The sequence below is a fragment of the Papilio polytes genome, unplaced genomic scaffold (genome assembly GCF_000836215.1).
Source record: "Papilio polytes unplaced genomic scaffold, Ppol_1.0 DF821956.1, whole genome shotgun sequence".
Taxonomy (NCBI): domain Eukaryota; kingdom Metazoa; phylum Arthropoda; class Insecta; order Lepidoptera; family Papilionidae; genus Papilio; species Papilio polytes.
Window position 1 is genome coordinate 1,472,320 of NW_013527248.1, and position 25,061 is coordinate 1,497,380.

Sequence of the window (25,061 nt, forward strand, 5' to 3'; positions counted from 1 at the left end):
TTAGGAGGAAGATTTATAATTATCTGGGAAGGTTTCAATGACTATTTGCACTGTATTTATATAATAGTGTGCACGGCGACCGTTCCGCATGACAAACGGCTTGCACGCGCACCAACTAATTGCAGTTTATGCATTGTTTGTATATGGCCACAACACTAACGGTCTTACTGACATATGCGGGACACACGACGCAACGTCTAATGACTACCCACCTTACAATTATACGAGTAAAGAAGGAAAATTATCACATTTCAAAAGTTACTAAGTTGCCAATATGCATTTCTATGAATGGAATTTTGTTAACTAAAAAATTGTTTTTAAAAAGGCTGTGCACTCGAACGAGAAATATTTTACGTTTGTAATAAAAGTAATTTACATGTTTAATTCGGGTAACATTTAATACTTACACATACTTATGTAAATAGCTTAAGTGATGATTTCACACCTCGCAAAGCAGCCAAGCGGGGAGTTCTTGCTTGGTGTTGACTTTAGATTTTTATGTTATAACCGGCAAAGCTGGGTTATTTTTTTTATATACAAAAAGGTGGCAAAAGAGCAAGCAGCCACCTAAATCCGCCAAAATGACGAAGCGACCGCTGCCCATAGACATCCGCAATTGCAGATGCGTTGCCTACCCTAAATCAACGAAGGAGGAGAAGCACATAAAGAGGATATTTCCCCATCCTATGCGTCTCCTCCACCGTCAAATCCACTTTCCCATCCATTCTTAAAGAAAAAGGTGGGACGGGCAATGGACTAAAATTGGGCCACCAGCACCACACTTATCAGACGAAACGCTGAATTGCTTCCACTTGACGCCTGTCTTCTGTGTGGTCGTGTTATTTCACCGGGCGAGCCGACCCATTCGTGCAAAGATGTTAAAGCGGGCTCTACCACTGTCAAATTAGCTAAATTGTAAACATCAGTTAATAATGATGAGTTAAATCTTAGGAGAGTTTCTATGTCCTGGTATTGGTAGAGATAGGAAATACGAACCTTATTTTCTTCGGAAAGGTCCTAGAAATTTTATATTAAAGCCGTCATATTCAAACAAAAGCTGTGGCGAGTAAAGCTAAAGAAATAATTTTAAGACTGAAAATGTCAAAAGATACTGAATGCTACCGTTCCTTATCATGATACTTATCTGTTAAATGTCATCGAATGTATAAAGATATATGCTAATTTATTTTAATTAAATATATGAGAATGTGTTTTTTCTTACATCAGGATCGTACAGGTTTAATAACTTTTGCTACTACAGTTTCTTCTACTCACAATTATAATTTAAATGTATCTGTAATGTATTTAAATCTTTGTCTACAGTGCGCAGTTATGACAAGCACGACAAATGCGGCCTTGTGTGGATACCTCGCGTGGTGGCGTACCGCTGCCGCACGTGTGGCATCTCCCCCTGCATGTCCATCTGTAGGGACTGTTTTCACCGCGGCGACCACTCCACGCACGACTTCAACATGTTCCTCTCACAGGCGGGAGGGGCTTGTGATTGCGGGGATAATTCTGTTATGAAGGAGGATGGGTGAGTGCAATGGAATAATGACTTAATATACGAAAGTAGGGGTAGCCAAAAAGATTTTAACTGCACTTTTGTGAAGATTAACCTATCCGTTATGCATCGACAAGTGATCAATATCAGGTTCAATCCTTAATAGGAATAAGGATCCCGTTTTCTCATCCACACACCAAGTGCGTGTAAAAACATTTAAATCCTGTTTGTCACGATGTCTGTCTGTCGATATTTTCCTGTAATCACAACTGCCAGATAAAGCCCTTATATGAAAGAGCCTCGTGCACAAATCTGCATAATAGATATACCGGTATATTAGAATAAGAGATGCAAAGAGTGGTTCCAACGTGAAAATATCAGTCTTTGTTTCGAACCTTAAAAATTGAGATGCTACTTAAATTTCTAGGTCTCAAAACCTTATCAATCTTAAGCTATTTGTAGTGATTCTTTTTTTACGTATATTTCTAAAATAATTATTGATATTTTCTTTTCTTAAGATTATATGCAGGCTTATTTTTTTCGATGATATTCGATTAACAGATGTAGTTGCTGAATTAAAAATAGTTGATGTAATTCTCCATGTATTTTCTGTTCTGTCTGCGAGGGCGTAAATGACGTCACGCTCCACCGGCCCCCAGTCGTAAACAGGAAAGCCGCTTACGGGTTCTATATTTGGTGCTCGATCACTATGGTCTTGAACTATTATGTTTAACGATCCATTAATTAGATAGAATTTATTACTTGTTTATTATAAGAATACAAGAATGCAATAGAAAGATGTAAATTATATCGATGTAAGGCCAATGACCTAGAACACTAGAAGTGTCAAGTCTAGTGAATAGGCATACAGCGATTGTTCATGTTTTTCTATCGATAAATCTGTCTTTGTACGATATATTAATATTTCACACTCAAATATATATTTAGGGTCATATTTGTCGTAGTTCTAACAAAATCTTTGAAGTTTTTTTTTTATCTTAGATAAATTTAGGTTTTTAATAACATTTATTTTCCCTATTTCAGTTAGTACAATTAGATTTTATTGAGACCTCGATATCTAGATTAGTTTAAACAATACAGTTCCGTTCCGACGTCTATGAACTTCACCTCGGCCTTGCTCCCGGCCTTGGCCGTGTCCCGCCTAGATAATGCGTCCTCGTTAATCAAACTCGCGGATAGCTGCTGCTAGGTGTATGATATCATAGTACATTTATATAAGACATTCATCTGCGTGAAATTAAAGCAATGTGTTTTAATATTTACGTTTATGAAATTTTCAAATGTCGAAATTCAAACGCATAAATGACAACAAAAGCCTTTGACATTGGTTAACAATTTCTATTACCACGGCACCCTTGCTTCCTTAATGTTGTCAGTTTGTTGTTTTTATCCCTTTTCCGCATGACGGTTTTTTACAAATTATATACTCCTTAAGTTTAATAGCGTGAAAATACATAACCTAAAGCGTGACGTATGTGTAGGGCTTTTTATTACAGAAATATTTTTTTAAAAATATACTGTAATTGTTTCATCCTACATAACCAAGTAGTGTCTGTTTATTATATTGGTATTTTTTTTATTAGGCAGAAAACAAGGTCTATGTCTATGAAAAATTCACACTATCCAATATTCAAATATCTAATAGCCAATGGTCGTTAGTTTAGTAACACATTCTTATGCATGATTTTGTTTCTTTTTTAGATTCTGCAGTAACCATGGCAACAAGTGTCCCCGGACGGGTGCAGCTCCCGCAGAACTGATGTGCGTGGCTGAAGCAATGATGCCCAGACTCATATTGCGACTTCTGCAGCATTTTAGAGAGAACAGGTTATTATTATTTTTCATATCGAATTTACACTATTGATGTAATGCGTTGGTTAAGCGTGGTTGAGTAACTAGGCACTCCAGACAGGGTAGGCCCAAGGACCTTGGTGTACATAAACCAAGAGAAAATAATTTCATTATTAATTAATTGTTTGGATAAAAATTATATGTATGATGTCATATTCGTTGTCATCAACCTTGACATGTTTTACAAGGAAGTTTACCAAAGTTTATTGTTGGCATAAGTATTTTAGCAAACATAGACATCTTAAGACCAAAATTTAAAAAAAAAAAACACAAAATGTAAATTACATTTTTTATATCCAAGCGTGCGGAGTCGCGGGCAAAAGCTAGCAGTAAAGTTAGCGTAAACTCTAATCATTAAATCTAACTTGATAAAGCACTTTAGAAAATGCTTGTATTATCATTCAGAACTAATAAGTAGTTTACAATATTGATGATTTTTTATTGTCTATTCCAGTTGGGGTACACAGACCACATCGGACAGTTATCGTATCGCGGTGCAGGAGTGCGAGGGTTATGTGCAGATGCTAATGGAATTCAACAACATGGGGGACCTCATGCGTTCCGCTATGACGAAAGCGCTCATCAATCCACAGGTAAAAAAGTTTATATTACTTTTACGCAACTAAAATAATTTAATGGTTTGGGGTACGGACTACCGATCTAGAGGTCGAGGGTTCAAATACCGCCATTCGACTATTGTGAACCATATCCTAGCACAAGACTAGAGCTTAGTAGGAATGGTTAAAGGAAATATTAGTAAATTAACAAAAATCTACTAATATTTCTCATATAAAAATAATAATAATCGTAACTAGAACTATAGTAATTAATTTAAAAGCTCAGTGTTACTGATCCCGCCAATGGTGCAATATATCAAGTCTCAATGACATTGGACAGATGGTTAGGACGGGACATATGTCAGTAATCTAGTGTTGAACTAATCCTAAAGCGCAATTCTGATTTTCTTCTTAACAATACTTAATATTGCTAGATTCTAGATGCTAGAAATATTTTTAACTGTCCAGATGTACCGCAACTTGGTGGAGCCGCCATTCCCGGACACGGAGTACGGACGCTACATGGCCGAGTCCAGTAAGATGTACGACAAGGCCATCGAGTCCTTCCCCGCGCCGGAGCCGCCTGACGAGTGAGTGGCGCTAGTGTGTTTACTGCGGCCATAGAGTAACATACGTCATAGAGTAGAATTTAATTTTTAAATCTTCCAAAATGTTATGTTAAAAGTATAATTTAGATGGCTCCTAAGTAGACCATTGTTAGCAATAATTTTTCAATTTTTACATTCCTATGTTTTATAATTTTTGTGTATATTAGAAAATCACGTAAGACAAAAGAACTGTACATTTTGGTTGTCTACGTTATGTTCATGGTTTTCGTTACGATAATTACGATTTGTCTTTAAGGACCTGTCCCACCAAATTGTAAATTGTCTGGTAACAATCTAACATGTAAAATATGCGATTGAAATATCGGATTTTGTTACTTTATCTGAAAGTGGCGTCATTTTTAAGCTATCTGAGCCTCTATCAGCCAGTGGTGGGACAGGTCCCTTTATTTCAATATATTAAGTATGGTAGTTAATATTAAACGTGGTATTAACAGATACCGCCATCTGCCGGCGCTGGCTCCCCGGCTGCAGCACAACACGTTGCTGGACGAGTTCATATTCTGGACGTTCAAGTACGAGTTTCCACAGAACGTGGTCTGCTTCCTGCTCAATATGTTGCCAGATCAAGATTATAAGGTAAATTATGTTTAATTTATATTTTTCTATGTGTTGGTAAGGCGATAGACAAACAAAATAATGACTATGGTCAAGTGTAGAATTTACACTATCTTCAAAACCTTTTGGAAAAGGTATTGTGGTATAAATTTAGTTTTTTACGTTATAAGATGGCAATCAGCAAGCGTTTTGTTAACCATAGATATTAGGAAAAGCAGTTTGTTACCTAAAATCATTTTAAAACCAATTTCCCATCCATTCCTTTTGTGAAAGGGACGGCAAGATAAAATGTTTCTACAAGTAAAAATTAAAATTGTTAAAATTATTATATTTTACTTCCCAGGAACATCTAACACGTACATTCGTGATGCATTACGCCCGTATACCGCTTGTACTGGAAAGTGCAGCGGACCCGGACACACTGTCCAACAGAGTAGTGCACATGTCAGTACAACTGTTCTCTAACGAAGCGTTAGCACTGCGCTGTGTACAACAGCTGCATCTACTGCATGTGATGGTGTTGTCGCTGCGGCTGATGATGGGCCGCATACTGGTCCGCAACTCCTTACATGATCCCGAAGCTAATCTGCACCGTGTGATAGATTGTACTCGGAGAGTGATGAAGGAACACTGCTATTGGCCGCTGGTGTCTGACTTCAATAATGTGTTAAGTCATAAAAGTGTGGCATTGCTGTTTCTACAGGATGATGCGCTTGTGGATATGTGGTTTGAGTTTCTCTCGATGTTGCAAGGTTAGTAATTTTTCTGAAAATTTTTCTATTGAGATATATTTATAGCAAAATTAAAGAAAAGTATAGAAATCAATTATTAATAAATTATTATTAAATGTTTAGCAATAATTTAATTTCTGTCATCTGTTTTTTTTAAGTACTCGAGCAAAAGCTCGGGATTTCGTCCGCGCATTAAAGAAATCTAGTAATAAAATATATCTGTGATAGTGTATAATAGCTTAAGAATGTTTTGAATCAGTTTTTAATTTCCTATTCCTCACAAACAATCAAAGCTTTCCTCTACAGTTAGTATAGAATTCAACCTTTTAAAAGTGAAACCTCCATTTAAAGGTATGAACGTGAACGTTCGCGAGACCGGAGGTCACATAGAGTTCGAGCCATCCTCGTACTACGCGGCGTTCTCGTGCGAGCTGGAGGCGGCCGCCTACCCCATGTGGTCAGTGCTGGGCCACCTCTCGGAGCCCGCGCACGCGCCGCTCGCCCGCCGCATGGTGGCCGCCGCGCTCGCCTACCTGCGCGACTGGCTAGATGCTGTTAACTTCACCACGCCGCATATGCATCGGGTGAGTGGCTTACACTATATTCGCGTGGTATTCAAAGTGAGTAATATGTGTGTTTTCCAGAGTATCCTCTACTTTTATGAAAAATTTTAGCGAGATCCGTTCAGCAGTTTAGGCGAATGTCGGGCTGAACTTTGGCATTTATAATATTAGTAAGATTACCAAGTCCAGTTGCTCACAGTCAATAGGTCTTTGGACCTTGTCTTTTAATTTGGCAGAAGAAAAAAGTCACATTTTAAAAATTTCATGAATGAAATGTGTTTATGTCTTTAATAAGTTGTAAGAAATGTGTCAAAAAACTCAGATATTTATAGTCTGTATTTCGTGTGTGTCGGCCAGACCGATCAGAATGACCTTATTTTATATGTAACTTTAATGAACTGAACTACTATATTGACTACCGTTATCTCTTTTTCATTTTGCCCTAGAGATTTGGTTATATGATTTCGTACTAGTTTAACTTATACTTAGGTGGGTGTGTGATGTATAGTTGTATGTTGTGTCAGACGGAGGCAATGCACGCGTCGTTCCACTTCCCGCTGCACCGCTACCTGGCGGCCTTCCTCTGCGCCGGCGTGCGCTGCCTCGGTCTGCGCGCCGCCGACCTGCTGCCCGCGCACCACCTGCTGGCGCTGCTCGCCGCGCACCCGCTGCGAGTACAGGTACCTGCACACAGCCACACGCACACACACACAAGTACACACACGAGTACGCATGCGTGCGTATACGTACACACACGAGTACGCATGCGTGCGTATACGTACACACACGAGTACGCATGCGTGCGTATACGTACACACATAGGTTCGCATGCGGGCGTATACGAACATACAAGCCCCGCATGCGTGTGCACGTATACACGCAATTTGCGTACGTATACGTACACGCATCTCGCGTGGTTTGGCGCATTAGGTATGCAACTTGTGTGTTTGTGAATTTGTTTTATCCATAAATTTTAATTTATATGTGGACAGTAATGCTGCGAATAGCGAAAAATAACTAGAATATTTTAATAGTTATAAGCGACTATTTAACGTAACTAAAACAAGATTATTAGACAATAAGTTTTAACGCACAGTGTGCTAAAGTTTAGGACTAGAAAAGCTGCATAATACATCTATCACACAAATTATCAATTATACGTAATGTAATAAAAACAACTAAAATCATTTTTATCGTGACTTTATTTACGAAAAATTACATTACAACTATAATTAAGGTATTGAGTATATGTTAAATTAATTGATGACTGGCGTGAACTCTGAGGTGGTATCATCGTATGCGCCGGGCGGCACGTCCGCGCGCACGTGCCGCGAGTAGTCGTACGTGAACAGCTTCAGTGCGATAAACCCGCCCGAGCCCGGCGCGCCGCGGTGCACCAGCCCCGCCCCGCTAGCTAGACCACCACCTAGGACACAGTTTTAGATAATTACTAACTGTTGCCTGCAACTTGGTTCACGCAATATTAAGAAAAAATAACATAAGCCCCAACCTCACCCTGCTAGCTAACCATCTAGGATCCACAGTTTTAGATAATAACTAACTGTTGTCTGCGACTTCGTTGATGCAATATTTAAAATAATTAACATAAAAAAGTCTATGACAGCTATGTCTGTTACCCTTCAGTGAAAGTCCGGTCGAAATTTGCCGAAATAAATGCGGCTTGCGAACAGACAGAAAATTTTTGAATGTGATTTTCGTTATCAGCAACGCAAATATAAACGGACACTCCAATTTTATTATATGTATAGATTATAACATGTTATGAGGATAAGTCGCATGTGTCGTAATGAAGGGAGTGACTGAGATGACGGATGATAGTTATTTGGAGGACGAACACTTGCGCCGACCATACACGAGTAGGATAAGGTAGGGGAGATAATAATCGTAATTAACTCCAACATTTAGACTACCGGTACCCGCCAGAATAGAGTGCATATTTCTAATTATTTTAAATGATATTGACTACGAGCTACATCTAAATATTCTATTTAACGTTGCTGGTATGAAATAAACTCTAAATATGGAAATAAAATTATATATAACCTTATTAATGATTGCCAAAGAATATAACGTACCTTTCAATGGCTGTAGGGGTTGTATATCAATAAAGGGCACGGTACTCTGCGCGGCGTCCGCCTCGAAGTCTGTGTTAGTAAACTCGATGAACTGGTCGTGCTTGGAGTCCACCGATAGAGGCATCGGACTGCGCGTCGGTATGTCCGGCCGGTGTAATGTTAGTTGCGACCTGGAAAAGTTACAAGCATTAATTTCACTTACAATGTTTTTTTAATGTATTTCAAGTCTTACATTGGCCTTTTGGGGGCTGAGTGCTACTAATGGTCAGTTTCCCAGCTACTTTTAACTATTTGTTAGTGTTTTTAGTACGATAACTTCTTGAAATACGTTTTCGAACGATGTAACATGAGTTTTACTCCGTTGAAAGTTAACCTAACACTAATGAATCACTAGTTAACAAATGGAAACTTCAGCAACCGACCATAAGTGAAGTTAATGTAAATAAACTAACCTCGGCGTATCCGCTCCTTCAGTATTGTCGTTGCTAATCCAAATGCTTTTCTCGGAGGCGAGACGACCGGTGGTATAATTGAAGGGCGTAGACCGAATCTCGAAGTGTAAGTGCGCACCGATCATACGGAACCTACGTCATATAATCATTAGAATAATAGCAATGTCTCGAAGTAAAGAAATTATTTTACTTAGCATTACCTCACTCCAGTCAGAACGTGTCCCACAGGCGAGTCTAGTTCATCAAGATCTATAGCTCTCCTCTCGTATGTCAGCGTGTGGTAATCTGTACCTTCTCTTACGTTCTGGTCGTTAGGATCGAACTTCTGTATCGGTACCCAGCTGCCGGCCTTCACCGCACCGCGCTCACCCAACGTACCCTCGCTTATCTGCAGGTGGAACATCCTCCCATGCTTCACCAGACGTATTCCAGTCACTACCCTGGAATCAAACAAATATTCTTAGACCACGTCTCTTAGACAAGCCAAATAACGACCCCCGCACACCCATGCTGTTAGCACTACTCCTATACATAAAATACGATAAGTTATTATGCCAATCTAGCGAAGACCATTTACAAAGCTAGGATTTATAGCTTAAATCCCCTCAGTCTGTTTTGGTACTGACATGTTCTTCGTGTCATCAGCGCATGCTTCTTGCAAGCTAAAGAAGCGTTCCGCTTTGTTGACATCGTCCTCGCAAAGGCAAAAGCAGTACGAGCAGTGGAGGAGATTCCACTTCCACCAAGAGTCGACCTTGAGAGAAAAAATTGTTATTAAACGACTGATAATAATTATGACACAGTCCGTTAGTAATGCTAGGTGTGCGGGCGTCCTAATGTCTGGGGACTAACTTGTTGTTCTTAACGTCGGAGGTGGAGTCCCACAGGCTGAAGTAGCGGTCGGATTTGGGGCCGGGCTCGTCGCAGAGGCACATGCAGTACGAACAGTGCCAGAACAGCCAGCGCCACCACGAGTCTACCTGTGGGACTTGCACCGCGGTTACTATGCTCATTGACGCTTTGACATCTAGTGACGTCACTACGATATGACGTCAGCGAGGGAGTAAAGGAAGACAAGGATCTCTCAAGCACATTTGAGAGACATGCCTTTTCTATCTACCCTTTACCTATGTGGGATTTAAGAGGCGATGTTTTTTAAATTGCGTATTATAAAATTGTTTTAAAAATAAAGTAGTACTAGTAAAATCTACCTTATCAGGCAGTCGCGAGCAGCTATACGACTGGCCAAACTTCCTTCCGTTCTCATATTCTATCCACTCATATCGACGTTTGTTGTTTCTTCCCTGCGATTTAAAAAAAAATTACTATTTTGTGCTGACCTTCCTTTGATTCCGGTTATCTTGATGTATCGAGTTTTATTTTCTGACTCTAATTTTTCACCAAATATCCCTTGGTTTTGGCCCCCGTCAGAGTTACTTAAAAGTTACTTGGGTAATAAAAAACAAATATACTAACGCTGGCTTGACACACGCTCATATCCGAATCGATGTACTGACAGTTGATGATTCTTCCGTTACATGTTTCTTGTTTTGCGCAGAACTGATCTTTGAAGCAATCGTGTCGTTCAGCGAGCGTGTAATACGCGCAGTTGTCGCGGCATGTACCCTCCGTGTTCATGTCTACCTCGTTCTCTATGTAGCCTTGCAGTAGACGAGTTACTTCGGCGTATGTTTCACCTGATACAAAAGCAAAGTAGGGCGTTTGTGTATGATACTACTAATCTATACTTACTGTTATAAAGAGGAAAAAATAGTATTTTGTATATTTTGAAATAACGCTAAAATTAGTGGGCTGATTTCAATAATTCTTTCACCATAAAAAGTTACGTTTCCCAATGAAACTCACTGAGTAACATAGGCAATATTTGTTATTTCTTATTTTAATGCAGGCGAAGTTGCGAGCGACAGCTAGTCGATGATAATTTTATAAGAATGTGATAGGCTATTTAGGAAAATACAGAACTCGTATGTGGGGTTATCATCAATAAGTTGTTTGTACTAACTGATGAAATTAAAAAATGGGAAAATTACGGTATCTTACGGGTTTAACCATATTGATAAATGACATTTAAACATTTTAATATGATTTACAAAAGAACTAGCTTTTGCCCGCGACTCCGTCCGCGTATATGATATTTAAAAATAAACAAAAGCCTATGTGTTCTTTCAGACTATCCTCTACATCTACACCAAATTTCATCGAAATCTGTTCAGCCGTTTAGGTTACAACTCTAACAAAAATTCATCCATCCATACAAACCTTAGCATTTATATTATCAGTATGATTATAGTAGTGAGGTTTTTGTATATGCGTCGATAGACAAAATTCAACGATTTTAGATACGGTCTTACCTTCTTTATGTATGGGTGGGTCGCAACGATACAGGTCTCGCCTGGCCATGGCCAGGGCTGCTTTCGCGGCGGTCGCTGTCCGCGCTGACCGCTCCCCGTACCTCGATCTCGTTAGGCTCGCCTCTTGTGTGAAGTTGCCTGAAATTATTTACAATACAAATAATTAAACGCAAAACGAATTCTACTTTTGTAGGGTAACAAGTATAAAAGAACGACCGATTTATGCTGATTGATACCGAAAACTTATACTAAAATATATTGTCAAATCTAATTCTCTGTAAAAGTCTGTGACAATATGTGTGTGTGTGTGTGACAATGTAATTTATTTTTGAACCCCTTGGATTCTGCTGCTGAAGTGCTTTCCGCAATGGCATACATGCGCTTAGCTTTTCCTCCTATATTTGACATAACGAAATATAAAATTTTAGTCCAGAAACCGTGCGCTTGATATGTCTGTATCGATTATTTGCATTTGTTCCAGAAAATTAATAATACGTAACTCGTAATTTATTATCAATAAATATTTTATATTTATATTTGTCCTGTTAGTTATTCTGTTTATAAAAAACCGTAATTTAATTAACAGCAAATAAGCTAGGAGGAAATATATTTGAATAAATATGATAACAATAAGGGAAAATCATTATTAGTACAATAATTGTTTTTATTATTAAAACGCCGATATGTCGACAGGTCATCGGCTTAATCCAACGGATAAAATTTTGTTTGCGCATTTTTTTGTGACTACGTGGCCACTGTTTGCCTTGAAAAAGCATTTACAGATTCTCTGGGCTTTAGGTGGCCGAGCGCAAGACGCTTAGCCTAAACCTCGTTTATGACTAACTAAGCTCGAGGGTTCCCTTAGGAGCCTTGGCACGAGCCGTTCCTTCGTTATTATTATCGGATTGAGAGGCCCCGAGCTCTTAGATCGCTTCGGTGGACGCTCCATGGTTTGCGCAGTGACCCTGTATTTGTAGGGTTTCCAACATTCCTTACTATTAGCACACTAACAGCTGAATACTGCAAAGAATCTTAAACACATTGTAATAATAAATAACCAAACAGACGTCACAATTTTAAATATGCTGTTATAGCTACAGATTTTAATATCGTTTCAATATTTGGCTTAAATTCTTGAAAATTCATACATAATAGAAATAAACCTTAACAACTCTTGAACTTTTGACCTTAACAAATCTTTGCAATTTAATATTGAGTTCTTTTTAGTGTCGAATTTATAATTAATGGTTAGGGTAACGTAATTTGATAAATTTGTATAAGTTTGCGTTTGAATATCAGTTTAATGTTTAATTTGTGAGTTCAAGAGATAACGCGCACTGCTTATTATCCCAATGTCATTTATACAAATAAAACGTACTAAATATATTTAATAATATTGTTATATAGGGTGATTCTTACCGGACGAAACGGCTTTGTGGAGTTAGAGAACATCAACAGCTATAGTTTAAACGTAATGTATGTAGCCCGATTTTCTTTATTTAAAGTTATTGATTTTTTTTGTGAAAAAAATCAATAACATTAAAACTATGGAAAAATCGGCCAACATACTTTGCGCTTAAAAGATAACTATTGAGGTCCTCTATCTGTATATTGTGGACGGTAAGCATGGCAGATTTTAGTTAAAAGTGTGGAGGTAAACCGGTAGAGGAAAGATAGAAAGAGCTAGATGGATTGCGTAAAAGATGACATAATCAAGAGTGACAACTGATATAATTGAAGATAGATTATGCTGGAGTACAAAAACCTGGTGCGTAACTAACGGAGTAGAATAAAGACTGTGAGATTTTCATGTTTATGGTTATAAGTTTAAGTGGGTTCTGTGAAAGAAGTCATAATTAAGAAGGTAGACGAAAATCTGGTGCGCCGATCAGACTTGGGTGGAATGAGGATAGAGATGTTAAAGTTTATGGTTGACGGAATGTTTCGATGAAGATAATTTTTTATTTTAAATCGACCCATTTAACAGAATGACAGGTCAATTAAATATATTTTTAAAAGTAGTTTTATAACTGTTATGTAAATAAATATTGTCTGCAAATGCACCTTAGAGTTCAGTTATGGGACTTACAATGACCCAGTTCGTAACGTGTTGTTACAGTTAATACGCAATACACGCTGAGTGGACGATTTGCTTCCAAGAAGTGAAGACAAAGAGATTGTGATTGCATGCGTGTTGACTGGCTCATTACTGATATGTGGTTTATCGAGTGTTTATATGGGAAGTCCATTTCCTTTGTAGATGTTTTATTTAAAAAAAATCGTTGATAATTAATATTTACTGTCAGAAATTTTTGTTACAATTTTACTTTTGGAAATCAGTGGAAAGAGCCTTATAAGTATGTTACTATACAGGATGTCTTTGTAGGTTAGTTTACTGGTCATAGTGTGCACCCTGTATCTTTAGACGGTTTCTTACCTTTCCCGTAGATCCTAAGTAGCATCCAAGAGAACTGCATCATGGCGTATCCTTTGATCTCTGTGAGTGATATTGTGTTGTACATATCGTATATCAGCTGGTGAGGAGACAGTTGAAGGTCACACAGATCCGGATGGTCCTCCTGGAAATAAGCGAATTGAAATTTAATTCCTATTTCCACTTGCACATCACCAAGCAGCTAATGAATTCATTTTTCCGAATGAACTATTCGTTCCGACTGTACACGACTAACCGCTAAGTGGAAATAGACATTTAATTCGAGTTTTAGAGTAAGATAGTAGAATTGTTAACGTGTGACAAATCAACGGTCATAGATTATTGATTTGTATTAATTGGTCACCATAATTTTGTAACTTGACGTTAACGAATTTACTAGGAAATTAGATTATTATTATCTTTACAAATTGTGGCACTATAAATTACAAAATTACTTCTTTATACAGTTAAATAGCTTAGCTATTGTTCTCACTCTATGTGTAATTTGCGGTTATAGGTAAACGTATATTTCCTTAAAAGGTCAAGAGTACATAAAGTTGTTAATTTGAAATTATATATATTATTATTGTATATAGTAGAATTTCCTTTAAGAATATTCAACCATTTATCAACATTTGTTAGATTTTAATTTGATTTTTAGATTAAAAAATGCAGAACCGTAACAAGCAGTTGTTGCGATATGCACGTGCGGCCTTTGTCAAATGATAACGGTCTCGGTGTCCATTTGTCGCCTTTAGGAACTCGGGTTTCTCGGCCATTCAAAGAAATCGTAAGTACAAAGCGATTATTTTACGGCTGTTGCCTTCATTGTAATCCGATCATTAGATTGCTAACAATTCGAGCAATTATCTTATAACTTTTGTTTTCTTGATAATCGAGTTTTTAAACTGATTTGTTGTTTAGTGTTAAAAATAACGCACTAATGAAACCACTATGGGAACACTGAAAGAAGAATAGTGTGTATATACGGATCTGTGTATTTCTATGACGAACACTCGTACGCCTTTGTACTAAATCACACTGGATCTCGTTATCTTTGTTTGAGCTGCCTTTGTTAACTCCCTTTTGATGTTTTTTAAAGGAAGTGATTTATTTCGAATTATAAACAAAGGCTTTTTAATCCGAAATACGTTAAGACATTATTTACTTTCTTTTTAATTAGTTGCGTTAATTAAAAAGATGTTTTGATAATTACGAGCAGGAATTGATATTCATTAGGGTTATTATTGAGGTCGTTATTGCGAAACGGCTCGACGTCATCGAGCGCGAGCAAAAGTGGAACGACGGAGTGTTTCCGAATTGTTTACGAAGAGCGAAATGTACTCCATACGGAATTAAATACGATCTATGTTTATATAAACACCGGGTCATCGGCTGTTGACCCCTCGTACGTTAGTGCCATAATCTATAGACATGTACCTGTAGCACCGCGCGGAACATATCGCCGTGCTCAGTAAGCTCGTTCAGGCTGCGCACTGCCTGAGCCACCGACGCCTTTGGGTCCATTAGCACGCTCTCAGCTAAGTCCAACCACTCCCGCACCGACGACGGCACCGATCCCGGCACCGCCTGCCGCCGCACGAACTCCACGAAGTTCTTGTAAAGACCGTCGATGATCCTCAACTTGCTCTTCGCCTTTGACCACAACCACATCTCGACGGGCGACGTCGAAGTCTGCGGTACCGCCTCTATGTAGTCATCCATTTTCGCAAAAAACTTGGCTAACTCGACGTCTCCTCCCTGGCCCATAGAGAGCCAAGAGGGATTCGAAACGTTCTTCCATAATAAAACCTCGAGATCGTAGAAATCGTTGCGCACATTGTCGACCGGCGACAGGTCGTCCGCGAGCGCGAACACCAGCAGCGCAAAAAGCGCCGCTACTCTCATCGTGATTGTGAAACAAAACGCGGCGCGCGGCGGCGTGGGGCAGACTGGCGCGGAGTTGCGGAGGGCCGGACCGGCTGCGACCGGCGAGCGGGGTCGCCCTAGTGACGCGACACCGATTGTCGATAGTTTTGCATACGTGTTCGTCATGATTGCGTATTACCATTTTGATAAATCATTCAAACACAACGAAGCAGTTGATTGAGACCTTGAATTTTAAATGTTTTCGTATAAATAATGAGAAGTCGTGACGAGAAACATTTCGAGTCTACTAAGTATGAAAACAATTTTGAACTTACGTGCCATTCGCTCACTACTATATTCATCAATTTTCTGTAACGTACTGTATGCATTTTTTATTGTCACAGAAAAATTATCAAATGATGTTTTAGGACATTTTAATGACATATTCAATGTAGTAATTTAAGAAATGCAAATAGAATAAAAGTGATTGTTAGTGCCACTTCCTTTCTAAGAAAAAGTTGCAGGAAATTTAAAATATCTCGCAATTTCATCGATATCTATAAAACGGTATACTGTAACATCATTAGCCCGCATGTTAATGCTGTTAGCTCAAGGCAAAATTAATTTTGCCCGCACGTGAACCTTATTACCGAGTAACAAGATATGTTTTGTTGCGTTTCGATTCAAGGCAGATGTGTGTCGGGTGCTATGGTTAGTTAGTATCGGCTACAGCATCGTGTCAGCTGACATCGTACGCGGAATGTTTTTATTAGTGTAGCGACTGGGGGTGCGACGCGGGGATTCAAAGGGAGGGGGAGACACTATCGATCATTTCGTCCGGGCTTGTCCCACCCCTAGCGGTTGACGGGCTGTCTGCATCTACCTCTCTCGCTCTGTGCAATAAGGTTTTACGAATCTATCTATTTGAACTGATTTAAAGTTTTAAATTATTGAATTGTAAAAATCGTCAGTTAAATTGTTTTTATTGTTATATACCTTTCGCGTAGGGAGAAACTGCTTGTTGACGGTGGTTGTTGACCTCATGCTCTCACATAATTCTTGTAGGTTATGGATCCTTAGATTTTTCTAAAGCTGGAGACATTAAAAATGATAATGGAATCACAACATTTTTTTTATTTACAGAAAACATCCATGACAAATGAAAAATGTCCTCTTCAGTATTTTTTTTTATGAAATGCAAGATGTTATATTACGTTTGTAATATGTTGCACTTCCTGTTACTATCAAGTGTCAAGGTTCACGTGTTGTTTTGAAAACGCCCCGCCCTCGATCTCAATAGCTGGTTTCCTGCCTGACTCAACAAACATTTAATGGCCCTCGTAAAATTAATACGTTGATATATCTAGCATTCTATATCAATAATAAATATTTTTTTTGTTTACTAAAATCGACTTCCAAATAAAATACATTAAAGAGTAACGAAATAATTCCTTGAATTAGTTTAACCTCCTTTATTGTAGCTGTTATGTGTATATTGTACGAATATTATTACTTTGATGTCAGGGTATCTAGCACGAAAATTTACGAAAAGATATTAGTTATGTTTATTGACAAGATTTGTGCAGCGTCACTATCCGGCGTAAAATATACTGGACAAATTTCATAAGAGTTTTGTCGATGACGATACGAATACTTTCTTTCAAATTTCAAATTATCGCTTTTCCAGAAACACAATTTTATTTAACTCTGTAAAGAAAATCGTGTATCGTTTCCTCTGTGAAGCTTCAGTGGCCTATATAGTGTTCATTGCGCCGACAGATGTCAGCCGGAGCTCTGTTAATAAATTAACGAATGTGTGTCGAGAGCATAAGAGGTGTTACAAAAAATTACGCGTTCAGTGTTCATACAATTCGAGATTATTTGACACTTTAGTTTGCTGAAGACTGTCCCCGACAAAAGGCTTAAAACCTACCCAATTGTTCAGTCTTAAATATTTTTTTTTAATATTTCGAAAATATGAAGAACGTATTCTGGAAGAACATATAAGTGACTAAGGTTTTTTTTTAAATTCCGTACCAACGAAGTCGCAGTCAAGAGCTAGTACGTAAAGGATGTTGCCAAATGTTTATTAGGTTATTACGTCTGTAATTATGTGTGTTTCCTGTTTCAATCTACTAGGCCTAGCGATTGAGTATGTAATTACACGATTACATTACGTGATTGTGTTTTCACTGTCGAAACACCCGTACAAATATATATATGCCCAGTTTATCTTATTCCAGTCCAGTTAACGAAACCTTCGTTGGATTAAAACTGGGATAATGTAATTGCACACTTGGATATCATTGTCCGGGTTACACAGTGGGTTAGGTTAGGTTCAAGTTTTAATTGAATGCTGAATGTGCTATTTGAAGTGGAATAATATAAACTGGGCGTTTTACTACATTTTTTAAAGAAGACTAAAATGAATTGTAATGTACGAGTGTTTTACATGTGGAGAAGTAAGGGTTGTGAATTCTATACAATGTTTTTTTTTTTTCAACTTTAATTTTGTTACTAAATTGGTTGTGAACAAATGATATAGCCGTTGCGAGCAAACAAAGGCTGACCGTTACGAATGATTCATGACTGTCGTCATGAGACACGACGTCGGATTCGATTCGACCGAGGTCATATACGTGTTAATATCTCAATTTTAAATGCTAACGGATCGCTTTCTACACTAAAGACTTGTTTCAACTTATATTCGAAATTTAACACAGAATATCTATGACTTTTTGGGTAATGTACACATAATTCTATAATTTTCTAAATTTCCTAGTAATACACAAAGGTTAATTGACAACGTTTATTAAATTATATTGCAGTTATAGTAATAATAATAATGTCATAGTGTAATGAGTCAGTCAGAGTAGTCAGGCACCATCCGGGGTCAAGTAACTCCATTGATAGGCCTCGCTTTGTGTTTTGAATTGCAACTTAGTAACACTCACGGGTCCTCTGTGTGACATTTACATACTCTGTGGGAGATAATGTTATAAACTAAGCTTTTCTGTATAGGAATACTAGCTGTTCCCGTGCAGCTTCATCAGCATGAAATTATGAAAATTTTGTTTTATTGTTTACATTTGTCAAATTATCAATAGCAAATGTCAAACTTACATGACATGACAAACCTTGACAATCTTGTTTCCTTGATGTTGGCAGCAACTTATGGTCTCTTTCCCACTTTATGATTTTTATCCAAAATATTTACGCCCTAACATTAATGGAGTGAAAATATGTAGCCTAAAACGTGCCGAAAGTGTAGTGTTTTTTATTTGAAAAAGAATTATTCAAAAACATGCTGTAATTGCTGACATCTTAGGCAACAAAGAAGTGTGTGTTTACGCTTTATTATAATAGTATAGATTGTTTCTCAGGTTATTTAGAACCGAATGAAAGAGATGGCTATGTGTTCATATTATAATGATACTTTTTATGCATATTTCACATGTAATTTATTAACTAAGTATTGGTTGGCTTGTTAGTATAGTAATCATACTTCATACTAATATTATAAATGCGAAAGTTTAGATGGATGGATAGATGTATGTTAGAGTTTGTAGCCTAAACGGCTGTATGAATATGGATGAAATTTAGCATAGATGTAAAACATAGTCTGGAAGAACACATAAGCTAATTAGTTTTGTGTTTTTTTTTTTCTTAAATCCACGCGGACGGAGTCGCAAGCGATAGCTAGTTTTTCATAATATAGACTCGCAGCTAAGACAACAGTTTTGTCGCAATGTTTCTATGCGACAACTTGCATTCTGAATACAAAGATTCATATACTAAATCACAGGAAGGAAGTTACTTTTATATACGTTTTATCATTTGGATTATCGTCATTGTACAGGTGAACGGTTACCAAGGTTACTGTGCTATTATTGGTTACCTCATTGGTATACATAGTTTGGTTTCGATAATAGAAGCAAACGGTTAGATAGAATATCGATTAAGGAATATATCTTTGTTACAGGAGTTAACTACACCAATATTATAAATAGGAAAGATTTGTATCTTTGTATGTATTAAAATAACTCAAAAATTAATAGACCGATTTCAAAAAAATTTGAACCATTAAAAAGCTATGCTATAATAAGTAACATAGGCTATATTTATAACTTTTACGTAGATGAAGTCGCTAGCAACAGCTAGTTTTGAATACTTTAGTGCAAGACAACTAATTGAGATAACGTATTCGTTTTAAAATGGCACGTACAATTCATAATTAAACCCACGTAACTAACGGTACTTAAAAACGTTCAATGAACTTAAACATTAAAAAAATTAGAAAACGCATAAAAGACTGAATTACATGTATCGTAAATTTATTCATGACTATTATAAATGTTAACGCGAGCGGACGGATCCTTTGCTCGGCCCTTTTAAGGGTATATAAATAATATCACATATGACACGATTCCGGCTTCATTCCTCTTAAAAGTAATCTAAACAGTTACATTTATTATGGTTTATTGCCGTAAACCGTTATCCTAATCTGAAGATATGAGGACTTCCAAGTTAAGGTTAAATGGTTGTCATTAATCATACACTTTAGTCTCTATTATAAGATTTTATGGATGTAATGGGTAGACAGAGACTAACTACGTTGATTTTATCTTGAAGCTTATTTTTTAATATATTAAATTCTAATACATTGTCATAAGCTAAAATAATCAGATAACGTTTTACGTTTTTAGGTAGACATTGGTTGTATAATTTTTTGACTTTTTAAGCCCTTTATGGGGTCTGTTCATCATCCCATGGAGGTGATATTGAACCAATGGTGGAAAGTCATTACTCTTCCATACATCTCTATCAGCCGTCATATCAGAACTCCCTTCTTACGAATATTCTCATTCAATCTATCCTTATTTTCTTCTGTCTTTCTCTTTCTAGCAATCCAAATTCAATCTCTTTGTGTATTGGTATTTTTAAATGTGCGTCATCGTAGTTATGAAATTTGAAATCTTAATGAGGCAACGATTGAACAATCGATGATGTGTCGGTCCAACAAATTAATTGGTTGTTGTGAGATGCGGCAACAAACAAACATCCCTTGTTTGTCGTCGGTATGCTGTTTACAAACGGGCGCGGCGGAAAGACGCTTCTTTTGATAGCATATTCTTTCACCAAATATATCGCTTAAATTTTCCTGCACTTCATTAATATATACTTCCACTGAAAACATTTTTAACAATAATATCTAATGTCACTTGTTTGAGTATGGTTTTTTTTGGCTGACTGTACATTCAAGAAGTATTATATGTCGTTTCAAGTAATCAAAGTCCATGTTGGTGCATGTTGTATTAAATCTTAAAAAAAATTAAAACCGACGACTCGACAGTCGGAAAACACATACGGTCCGTGTAGTTAACTTTAACGACCCTAATTTAAGATAGGTCAGAACCCTTCGTTGAAGACTAATTTGAGCCAACAACGTTATAACTTGAAAGTATTAAGATACTAGCTGTTGCTCGTGACTAAGCCCGCGTAGAATTAAAAAAAATAGCTGTTACACATAGCTTTTAATGGTGAAAGAATTTTTGGAATCGGCCCAGTAGTTTTTGAATGATTTCAAAACATACACAAATATAAAAATACAAATCTTTCTTGTTTATAATACTTTATAAGATATTGTTACATTCGTAGTAATCATTTGAGACGTACATCCGAGGCGGTCTATCTTGTTTAGATAACATCTAGTAGTACTGGGAATGCATTAAATTTCTTACAAGTAGGTACTTCTTTTCTGGATCACAAACAGAAAGGTCTAATATCATTGTGAGAATATTCGTTATCGGAGTTTATCGAAGAACGCTTGGTAACGTTAAAAATGTTTGGTCAAGTTTTACAATTTGGTCAGATTATTTGTACACATATACGGATTGGGCTCTGTTTGACTGTTTCACCCAATTGCAAATGGTTTAATTATGTCTTTATCGAAGAAAAATAGACATAGACGTCGTTTAAAATCTGGTGTAGCTAAGGAAAGGCTTTAAAGTTATGTGTTTTTTTTTAACTTAATAAAGTAGCTCTCAGAGCGTTGTCTGGAGAATTCGAATCAATGAATCGAAAATGTAAACATAGTTCCGATGCCCGAACGATGTTATGAAATGCAGTTATGTATTTTTATAACAATACCATTCATTTACCTTTAGCAGTAAGCTTGTGATCTTTTGATGTTGCCAAATAATGTCCTTCTATCTCACTCAATTTAATAGCATCCGTATTGTTTGGTGTGGAATTTGAACATTTTTGTGTTACATCAATTTACTATAGTTAATTAGACACATTAATGCTGATTATGATATTTGCTTTACATTATGTGATAATAACACTGGCAATGTCCTAATTTGTTGCTTAAGACAAAAGAATTTTTTGTACTTGGAAACCTGCGCCTTTGTTGCAATGTATTGAAAAGGGACCTTGAATTATCATTAAAAAGTTATTACTCCCAAAGTTTAGAATAGTTATATATTTTACTTTTGGGAGATTTCGATACCATTTAGATGCAAAATCTTACATCGACGCGAGATCTACAAACTAGCAGTTTTGTGTCCAAATTTCACATTGGAAATATTGATTTACCCACCTGTAAGTCGTCCAATGCAAGCTGCAGAATGCCTCTGCCCAATAAATGTTTGTGCGGTGGCGAGATCAGGGAATGCACTCGCTCCAGCAGGCCGGGAAGTGCTCCCGAGTCGTGCGACACGCACCACTGTGCGAAGTCCTCCAGCGTGGCGCGCTCTAACTCCTGCTGCAGACGCACGTACTCGCGCATCTGCCGGTTGGCCGCAGCCACACGGCTCAGCAGATCCGCCAGCTCGTGCAATCGCAGCTCCAGCCTCGCGCCCCTTCCCCCGGCCTTTGCCAGGAACATAGCCACGGAGCCCAGTTTTTCTATCCTAAGTTCAAGCCTTTCTATAGTCCGCGACACCTGCGCCAGCCTTGCCAGCACCTCCCGCTCCCGCCGCCTCATGAGCGGCAGCTCCACACCACCGGACACATTGAACGGCCTCCCTATGACGTCCCAGGAGTTGAGCACTTCCTCGCCGATCTCTTTGCTAAGGCGGATAACGTCAAGCGCATCGTCGATGACGGCGTGCGCGGCAGCCGCGATCGCGAGCAGCGCCAGCGCGCAGTGCACGCGGCGTGCGGACATGACGGACCAGCACGCACTGGCGTGCGCCAAGCCGCCCCGCCGGGTGACCACTGTCGTCACTAACGATTTCCCCACACCACAGCTTAAATAGGGAAATTTACCAACTTAACGAAAATTCACAACTTCACTAATAATAAGACGTAGAATTAACGATGATAAAAATATTTATGAAACACATAGACGTCACAGTATCACTTTTACAACTGAACTAACGTTAGTTGTGTTTGCTTGCTTTAGCACAGATCGGTATTCCGTTACAAAACCTTCATCCCCGCCACACGGACCGGTTTAGCTGCTTTGCGTGAGCACAATTACTGATCAATGTTCGCGAATAACGCCTACGTATTTAATACAACTTAACTGTAACAAAGCAATACAAGAAGATTTAAATTGAAGTATTTAAATGAATATCGTTTTACATGAAAACATTCCATGAGGCTTACCAAAATATTTAATCTGATATCCTCATTAAATTTGTACTTCTAAATAAAGTTTATAAGTGCAATCATTTTATTGCTATTCTGCCATAAATGTGGGAAGCGGGTCGCAACTAGCAACACAGACAACTTTACTGTTCCCCTATTTGTAAACCGAAGCTTTTGTTACTTTCGCTTTTGATGCGTTGTCTGTCTCGTTTAATTCGGAGTAGCAGTTTTTTTTTTTACTATAGTCGGCAATGTTTGATTGGTACCGATCAGTTTCGTTTATTTGATTTTGAAATTTGTGTTGTAAATAGAGTTTAAAGAAATGTTACTGGGTATTATAAATAAGGCCTAAATCGTCCCATCCTGTAACTTTATAACACCATTTTTACACCCGTTGTAAATAAAAGCTTTATTTCCTTACTATTTCTTAAGCAGACTATTTTATAGTAATCGTAATTCTTTTGGTGGTACGACAGCAATAAAATGATTTTATGTTATCTGTGAACATCTTGACGAAAGACTCGTCTTCTTTTTGTTCGATGTGTACAAATAATAATCAAGGAGGCGTCCATAAATTACGTGAGCTGTTTTTTTTTATTTTCTGCCCCTCTCACCCCCCTGGTGAGATGTCGTGAGATTTTATTCAACCCCCTCCCATGAATGATTTTATCCATCCCCCAATCTCACGTGAGATTTTTCAAATTGTACAATCTGGATTAAATGTACCAGAGTAGTATATATATATTTTTTTTCAATCAGAAGTAAAATTGCGTGATATTTGCAGAGCCCCCTCTCTTTCCAACGTAAGATTAGATGAGATTTAACTCGCCCCCCCCCCCCTTAAACACCTGACGTAATTTATGGACGCCCCCCAATGAATTCTTCCGTGAAATATTTTTAAGTTGAGTAATAATTATATTGAAAACTTTAGACAATATCAGTATGTTGCCTACACTTGATATTACAAAATGGATTTTACAGTAGGCTTTCACTACCAAGGATATTTTTCACATTGTTTTTTAAAATGTAGAATAACAACAATGTTTTAGGATCAGTGTTTGGGCAGTAAACATGTTTACGGTACCAAAAAACTGTTATTAGAATTTTATAAGTGAAAAGTTTTTTGTTAGGATTTCTGTGTTTTTGCACATAGTGACCCAAAGTCCCTTTCTTATCGCTTAGGAATGTAACACGTGGATCGTTTTTGTTACAATGTTGTGTTGACCCTAATGCTAACCTTACAACAAAGAACCCTTTTTCTACCTAAATTCTACAATTTGTAATAAGTAGGTTCAGTTGAGTGAGTTGCATTGTGGGAGATGTTAACCAGACTTTTTACACAAAGATGTATTTATAATTGAAGCGATATCTGTTTGTTTGTTTTAGAAAAGATTATCATTTTAAAGTTGCAATGCAATCATTAATAATATTGACATTGATTTATACATTTAGGGGTTTTATGTAAATAATAATAAAACGTAAACCTAAATATTTTTTTCTTCATATAAAAGTATGACTTGTGTGTTCTAGAGTCTCTTCTACGAGATCCTGGCGGGTGTGTGGGTGCGAAACGGGCTTCAGATCAAAGGCCAGGCGATGACGTACATCCAAGCGAACTTCTGCAACTCTATGGTGGATATGGACATCTACTGGCTACAGATCTGCGCAGCTCATCTCCCAGCTGACCAGTTTCTTGATATGTGTATTGATATGTAAGTGGGTAGTTTATTGAAGTAGTAGAAAGAACATTACTTAATGCTTATAAAGTAGGAATAATGACGTATTACTTCATACTAACAAAATTGAATTAAATAAAAACAGAATACTAGCT

The 25,061-nt window shown here is 37.6% G+C and overlaps 2 protein-coding genes across 5 annotated transcripts in view; one reads left to right on the forward strand and one right to left on the reverse strand.

The window, feature by feature from the left end:
- Positions 1 to 25,061, forward strand: part of LOC106107522 (E3 ubiquitin-protein ligase UBR3) — a 45,965-nt gene that overhangs the window by 9,747 nt on the left and 11,157 nt on the right. Inside the window, exons 2-10 of the mRNA XM_013288398.1 lie at positions 1,324 to 1,537; positions 3,227 to 3,352; positions 3,831 to 3,969; positions 4,402 to 4,523; positions 4,997 to 5,138; positions 5,461 to 5,869; positions 6,200 to 6,432; positions 6,936 to 7,091; positions 24,761 to 24,942. Coding sequence (XP_013143852.1) covers positions 1,324 to 1,537; positions 3,227 to 3,352; positions 3,831 to 3,969; positions 4,402 to 4,523; positions 4,997 to 5,138; positions 5,461 to 5,869; positions 6,200 to 6,432; positions 6,936 to 7,091; positions 24,761 to 24,942 — 1,723 coding nt within the window. The remainder of the gene's footprint in view (positions 1 to 1,323; positions 1,538 to 3,226; positions 3,353 to 3,830; positions 3,970 to 4,401; positions 4,524 to 4,996; positions 5,139 to 5,460; positions 5,870 to 6,199; positions 6,433 to 6,935; positions 7,092 to 24,760; positions 24,943 to 25,061) is intronic.
- LOC106107598 lies at positions 7,596 to 23,015 on the reverse strand. 4 transcript variants are annotated; one of them, XM_013288489.1, is made up of 10 exons: positions 22,236 to 23,015; positions 13,769 to 13,910; positions 11,332 to 11,469; positions 10,436 to 10,656; positions 10,171 to 10,263; positions 9,586 to 9,713; positions 9,160 to 9,399; positions 8,960 to 9,091; positions 8,508 to 8,677; positions 7,596 to 7,837 (listed from the first exon to the last, which is right to left on the reverse strand). In XM_013288489.1, exons 1-10 carry the CDS (start codon positions 22,803 to 22,805, stop codon positions 7,668 to 7,670), a joined length of 2,004 nt encoding a protein of 667 aa, XP_013143943.1. In that variant the 5' UTR covers positions 22,806 to 23,015; the 3' UTR covers positions 7,596 to 7,667. The 4 variants fall into 4 exon arrangements, with proteins under 4 accessions (XP_013143943.1, XP_013143942.1, XP_013143941.1 ...); XM_013288488.1 differs by lacking the exon at positions 9,586 to 9,713 and adding an exon at positions 9,812 to 9,939 and having other exon boundaries at positions 22,236 to 23,012; XM_013288487.1 differs by lacking the exon at positions 22,236 to 23,015 and adding an exon at positions 15,206 to 15,733.